Here is a 7208-nt window from a genome sequence, read left to right as displayed (position 1 = left end):
CAAAGAGCAGCAGAGCACCACTCAGACACCATGTCCTGCCAGCCCACTGGCCTCGTGACCTCAGAGTCCCAGACCCTTCCTGGGGCTGCTGTGGGATCCATGGGCCACCCTGTGAAGCTCAGCCCCAGAGGTGGGCCCCAGAGGTGCTCAGATCCAAACAGTACAGGCACCCTGGTGCCTCGCACTGCCCATCTGGAGGCTGCCAGCAAAAATTCCTGGGCCAGGGGTGGGCAGCGGCTGGACTGGGGGCCTAGAGCAACGAGCCGTGGAATGTAGCCCACTGTAGAGAAGCAGCTGGACCCTGACTTACACCCCAAATGCCCAGGCCAGGCCTGTCTTTATGACATTTTCTTCTTTGCCCCTATTAACTTGTATAGTGTCTGAAGACCTTGCAGATCAATAAATACACCCCTCGGGACGAAAGCCTGGCAGAACAGTAGCTCTCTCGGATAGGCAAAGGATGGAAACAGACAGAGGCCAGATACGGCCTCCTGCCACCAGCGGGCTGTGCCAGTTGAGATATATCCCTCCCGCCAACCACAGCCTCCTTCGGTTTCCCCATCGTTACCTTAACGGGGTTAGACCAATCGGCAAGGCCCCGCCTGCTCAAATGTCCCGAGATTTTCTGGGAAGACCACACGTGGCCCAAAAACCAAGGAGCAAACCCAGGGCCTCAGATGAAGGCACGGCCTTTGGGCTGCAGTCCTCCCAGGGGACCGGGTGGGCCAGCTGGAGCACCTGGCCTCCAGTGCCCAGCATGCCTGTCCCAGCTCTCTGACTCAGGCAAGCTCTGAACCTCTCCGAGCCTCAGATTCCAAGCTCTGGAAAGTGAAGATGAAACCATGTCCCAAAAAGCATGATATCAAACAGCCCTTAAGTCCTACCTGCCACGGGAGTTGGACCTTTGTCACTACTAAAAGCAGCACTACCACCTACTCCCAGTTCAAACCCCAGCAGGCAAGGACAAAGCCTTGTTTCTGTTCACCCTACCGTCCTAAGCTCCCAGCCTCTTCTGGGTTACAGTCACCCATGTTAGTGAATGGAGGTGGGCACGGAGGTCAGGTGGGCTTCACCCTTCCAGGTTTTACATTTCCTTCCAGGGATGGGGGGGCTTAACCGGCACTTTCAAGTGGTTATAGATGTGGCTTTAGTAGTACGTAATTAGTCTTGGGACCGGGAGGGTAAACAAATGTGTAATTCATGAATTTGCTAATTGTCCTTCATTTTGATCGTCTGCCATTTTTCCTAGACTCTCTGACTGACATCGGTGCTCGTGGCAAGGACTCAGAGAGTGCCGGGAGCGAGCCTCGGAGGCCGGGGGGCATCAAAGCTGGACGCCCGGCCCACGCCCTCCTCCCGGCCACTGCCTCCAGCCCACGCCCCACCGCCTCACCGCCCCCCCCGCACACCACACAAGGCAGGAAGCCCGTGGCACTCAATCTTTTATTTTCTTAAACTGTACACAGATGTAAAATACTTTAACAGCAAGTCTATGGGAAAATTGTTTGGTTTTAAATTATTATGAAACAGAACCTAAGGGGAGCTTTATTAAATAAACATAAAGGTGGGGATTTAAGGACGCACACCTGCATTCTACCATAGTCATTTTTTCTGTACCTTCTGGGTGTGTAAAGATAGAAAAGACACATCAAACTGAATAAACAAAATCCATTTATACCCTGAAACGTTGGCAGGCCACTCAAGGGATTGTTCAGAACGTCTACCTCACAGAAGATGGCCTCACCATCTAATAAAAATTAAAACTGATCTGTTGGCCTCTTTGGTTCCAAAATTATGTATAATACATTTAACTGTATTTTTTTTTTTGCTGCTATAAAAATAACTTCTTTTTTCAAATGGCAGTTTCTGACTAATCATGCAACTAAATCAGTGCAAACATTAAAAGCAATCATTCGCTTAAAAAAGAAGCAAAGGATTTCATTTCAAGTATAAAAAATATAAAAAGAGTCGTACGAGTCCAGTTTCGTCTAGTGTGGGTCAACCCTTTAAATTGCATAGTTCACGCGGCACTTGGGCATCTGGGGGCGAGCGAGTTCAGTGCTCTGCCAAGGGCCACTCCCGGACACACGCAGATGGGCAAGTGCTAGGTCATGTGCGTTCAGGCAAGTCGGCAAGTGCTAGGAGGGGCAGGCGGGCAGGCGCGAGCAGGCGGGGGCCACGTCCATGGCCGGCCCTGGTGGCCGGGACCCACGCGGGCAACTTCTGCAAAGCAGCTGAAAGCCTCCCCCAGCTCTCCAAGACCGGCTACGCTGCTCCCCTCCCACAAACCCTGCTGGGGTGGGGGTGGGAGGGCACCCCCCCCCCCAACACCAGCATTCCCAGAATGCCTCCACTCCACCATTTCCTCTTCTGGGCTCATGCCCTTGCCTAGGGGTCATTTCCACCCCTATCCCAACCAGGCCTAGAGGAATATCCCCAGTGAAGGGCACAGATTGCAACTTTTTTTTTTTTCTTCCCATGTAAAACGATTCAAATCTTAACTTAAAAGGTCATACCTGGTAGAAAAGTCCCTTTTCAATGATACAACTGGAATGCGTGACCTGTCTGTCAACTGCTAGTGATCAGTTAAAGCATCAAATTAAGACCCTTCTCGTCGCCCTCCCTCCCTCCCCCCAAAACAAACACACATAGAAGTCACGCCAGGGACCCAAGCGACAGTCAAACGGTCATTGCCACGGCTCCATGGTCTCTGGCAGGTTGTGTCCATTCTGGGCCTCTTTCCCCTCTACAAGGGTGGGAAAAGACCGGCTTCCCCTGGTCCTGCAGCATGAAGGATCCCAGGCAGGGAAGGAAGCCAACATGCCCGAGCCAGGAGATGCTGAGGCATGGCAGGCCTTGCACACCAGCAAAGGGAGACACGCAGCCTTCCTGCCTGTCTGCACGCTCCCGCTCCCCACCCCCGCTTCTGCTTTTCCTTTCTGTGGCTCCCGTGCTCTCTCTCTCTCTTTCTCTTTCTGTGTGTGTGTCTCTGTCTTTGTGCTTTTATGTGTGCTCGGAAGGCGCAATTCAGAGTGGCCGGGCCAGCTGGTGGGAACGGTGGCCGCTCACCCCATTCTCTCCCACCGACAGGCATTTGCAGCTAAGCTGCAACTGGTCACCGCATCCATTTGCTGGTATCCCAGAGGCTGCTGTGTGGGTGGCAGGATGCGTCTGGCTGTGCGTGTCTACGTGTGCATTTGAAAGCATCTCATGTCAGTTGAGGGTTCTTGCTCTGGCTTTGACTGATTGCTCGATGAAGTAGTAGAAAAAGATCTCAGGCCTCGCGCCGGCACCTTCTGGGCAGCCCGATGCAAGGACGGCGCTCTGCGGCTGGGCAGCCGGTTCCCACAGGGGCTGCAAGGAGCCCTGCCGCCCCCCCCCCCCACCAGCCCTCGCGCCCCGCCGCCGCCGCCACAGCCCTGCCGCGGGTCAGGCGCAGCCGCACTCCTCCACGATCATGTTGGGCACGTCCCGCTTGACGATGTTGTACTCGTCGTCGAAGTAGAGCATGGACATGGTGCTCAGCTTGGTGGGGATGCAGCAGGAGTTGACCGTGCCGGGGTTGAGGCCCCGCATGCGGTACTGGTTGACCACGGCCGTGTGGAAGGAGGAGGCGGAGCCGGGGACCCCCGCCAGGTAGGCCGGGCAGCTGCCCTCACAGTAATTCCCGTAGTAGCCAGTGGGCGCGATGATCCAGTCGTTCCAGCCGATGAGGCGGAAGTCGATGAAGAACTGCTGCCTGCAACAGAGGTTGGTCCGGCCATCGCACTCCAGGCCCCGCTTGCGGATGCGGTGTCTGCTGTCCCCCAGCCGGGCCTGCACAACCACAAAGGGCCGGTGCGACTCCTCGCCCGGGTCCACGAACACGGGCAGCACGGCCAGCTCCTGGCAGCCGTCACACTGCACGTCCAGGTTGAGCCGCCGCTCGCCGCGCTCAAACAAGGCCCGCATGGCCTCGGTGAGCGGAAAGGTGTGCCAGCCACTGCGCTTGAGGTCCACCTTCTTCTCCACCACGTTCCACCGGTCGCCGTGGCCCTGCTCCTGGAAGTACACCTTGACGCGCACCTTCCTGCGGCCGCCCTTCTCCAGGACGTAGGGCAGGAGCTTCAGGTAGAGCCACAGGCTGGCCTGCACCACAAACAGGTTCTGGTTGCCCTCGTTGGAGACGAAGAAGTACAGGCGGACCCGGGAGGAGGCGAGGCCATCTGCGGAGAAGTGGGAGAGCAGGCCAAGTTAAATCAAGGAGAACACGAGGCAATGGGGAAAGAGACTCCGCTGCATGATGCTGGAATGCGAACTTGCCACGCAGCTGGAAGACGTTATTGACCAGAAACACCGTTCCTGGGGCCAGGGCCTCTGACTGGAACCTGGGAGAGGCAGAGAAAATCGTTTTCCATTGAGAAACCCCGACCAGCTTGGAGCTGGAGGGTCCAGGCCTATAAAATCCTGCCTCACCTCTCCCAGGCCAGGGCTCCCTGGAGACAGGCTGTCAGGCCTCAAAGCTCAACAGAGGAACTTGTCAGGAGGCCAAGATCTTAACAAGTTGTTATGGGTATCTGTGAAATCTGAAAAATAAAACCAGGATCTCACTGAGGATTTTGGGGTGGGTTGTTTCAGTAGAGAGGTTGGGTTTTTTTTTTTTTCTTTCTTTTTTTTTTTTTTTTGGTTAACTCAGGGCATTGCAAAATCGAGCTGAGCCACCTACCGCCTCTTCCCAGTGTTTACCTAAGCATGATCTGATCCAACCCCCAGTGGAACCTCCACTGCAAACAAGCGAGCTCTGCTCAGATTTCTGACACAGGAACGTGCGCTTTGCAGGCTGCAAAGTGCAGCCCTCGGTTCTGACTAGTTCCAAGGGACAGGACATTCAGCCTTGAAACTTGAGGTCCACTCCTTTCATGAGACGCTGGCTCCCCATTAATGGCACGTTCAAAATCGCCAAGGAAAAGGGGAACTGGCTTGTTAGTTTCCTCCATAATTCAGCTCCACAAGAAGAGAGGGCCACGCCAACCGAGACACAACCACTCTCTCATGGTAAATTTCAGTGACTCTTCTGACAATCTGTACTTTTTTCTTCCTCCCCCCCCCCCCAACAGGAAGAACAACTAAGGCAACTGTGTGACCACGGCTGGTTTTATCAAACCTCCTACCACTGCCCTGCAGCCCCCTCCTCAGGCCTTGCCTGGCCCCTCTAACAACACTGACATCTGACTTTGAAATGGGGGAAAGTGCAGCCTTAAAAGCTGGACTTGGACGAGCTGCCTGTGACCTGAATCTGTTATTTATAAGTCAAAGAGCTGGCTCCGTGAAACGGACCAGAAATATACCAGCCCCCGCTGTCATTTTGTGCCACCGGGACCAAAAGGCCTCCTCGACCTTCCAGAATCACATTTCTACTCTGGGCCCCAAAGCACCTTTTAATCCAAGCTCTCTAATTGCATGTCGAGCTTTCCGTGACTCGGTCGGACAGCTAAAACAGCAATGCATTTCTTTCTAAGCACAAACCAGCCCGATTGTCTCTGCTTTTCTCCACACCCGGCCATGCAAAACTTTTCATCCCTTTTCATCCCCAGGCGGCACCAGGACCGTCTGCCTGCTGCCTGGGAGGGTGGGGGGCATTTTCAGCCCGGTGACACAACCGCTCCCCCCCCCAACAAGCTCCCTGCCCACCCCCGCCCTGCCCGCACCAGGGCTTCCCCCTCTGCGACCTTCTCCGCAGTCCCCTCGGCACAAATGGGGCTGAGCTCCAGGCACAAAAGCCAGCCTGGCTCATTCAAGTCCTGAAAAGGACAGCGGAGTGGAAAGCACTTGCAGCATTTCAGCGCCGGCACATTTTCCTCCTTCTTTTAAAGTTCCGAAAGATTTTCTATCTCTCGATTATTATATTTAGACAGTGGTAGAAATTTACAATCCAGGGCCGGGAGAAAATTCCGGAAAGGGCTCCTACCCTTTGTTAACTACGAACTCTGCGGCTCTCAGGCGAGGGGGCTGCTGCCGCTGCCAGGCGAGCCGAGAGGCACGGGGCTGCCCCCGAGCCGCGTCTTTCTCTGCGTAAATGATGGGACCTGTTGAGAAGCCTGCCTTCCGCCCGATTCTGGTGCCCACACAATCGGAAGAGAGGTTGCCTAGCTCTCCCCAGTGAGGCTTCAGCAATCCTGGCAAGCCCACGCTGCCCGGCGATGGAAGCGGCCCCGGGGCCTCTCACGCAGGCACACACACACACACACACACACACACACACACTTACTTCTCCGGCCCACGGATATCAACAAGCACACACATCTCCAACCACACTGCTAAGCCTACACTCCGATCGTGGGAAACAAAAACATTAAGCAATCACCAAGCAAGTGCCCGCGGAGCCAGGGCCGCACGCATCTGCCGGGAGGGGGATGCGCGCCCAGAGGCGCTGAGGCCCGGATTTCAGAGAGCAGGGGTGGAGGGCAAGGCGCTCAGCAGCGGGGACAGGGGGAGCAGGAAGGGGTGTGCTGCCTGGGCGGCGCGGGGGTGGGGGGGAGGACGGCAACTGGGATGGGGCGCACAGGGCCAGAGGGGAGCGGCAGGGCCGGGAATCCGCGTTGCCCCCAGGGTGCGCTGGCTGCGGCGGCCAGACGGGCAAGGAGAAGGGGGTGGGAGAGGGTGAGAGGGGGTGGGGAGCGAGGGCCGCAGCTGGCAGCCAGTGGGACCAACCCACCTGTCTCGGCGAAGCTGATGATCTCGGAGACGCGCTCCTGGCCGTCTGCGCCCGGGCTGGCGTGGCCGTCGAGGTGCGGGATCTCCACGCGGCCGTCTTCGCGCACCTTGCCCGCGTGCAGCTTGCGCAGGGCCGTGACCATGGCGGCCTTGGGCACGGCGTGCGTGATGTTGGGCCGGCCCCGCATCTGCAGGCGACTCAAGATGTGCCGCTTCACCGCCTCCAGGAAGTCGCCGTCCACCCGGCCCAGCTCCTCGGGCCGCCGGAAGCCGCCGCACGACGTACAGGTGTCCTGCGAGCCGCCGGGAGCTCCGGGCGGCGGGGGCGGCGGCGGCGCGGCGGGCGACGGCGGGGGCGTGGGCGAGCCCCAGGCCTCGGGCCCCAGCCAGCCGGCCGCCAGCAGCAAAAGGCAGGCGGCCCCCAGCGCCCGACCGGGCAGCCCGTCCATGGTGCGCCGCTGGCGACGAGGGCGCCCGCCGCGAGGCGAGCCGAGCCGAGCGCAGGGCCGGGCTCC

General features: G+C 57.6%; 1 protein-coding gene across 1 annotated transcript; it reads right to left on the bottom strand.

Moving 5' to 3' along the window:
- Positions 1–1431: 1431 nt before the first annotated feature.
- On the bottom strand, positions 1432–7142 carry INHBB (inhibin subunit beta B). Its single transcript, XM_032426796.1, has 2 exons — positions 6695–7142; positions 1432–4205 (listed from the first exon to the last, which is right to left on the bottom strand). The coding sequence occupies exons 1-2, from the start codon at positions 7140–7142 to the stop codon at positions 3430–3432; spliced, it is 1224 nt and encodes a 407-aa protein (XP_032282687.1). The 3' UTR covers positions 1432–3429.
- Between the last annotated feature and the right edge of the window lie 66 nt (positions 7143–7208).

Source organism: Phoca vitulina, unplaced genomic scaffold (assembly GCF_004348235.1).
Source record: "Phoca vitulina isolate PV1807 unplaced genomic scaffold, GSC_HSeal_1.0 scaffold1, whole genome shotgun sequence".
Lineage (NCBI taxonomy): Eukaryota > Metazoa > Chordata > Mammalia > Carnivora > Phocidae > Phoca > Phoca vitulina.
Note: the sequence above shows the minus strand (reverse complement) of the source record. Positions and strands in the feature narration are given on the sequence as shown.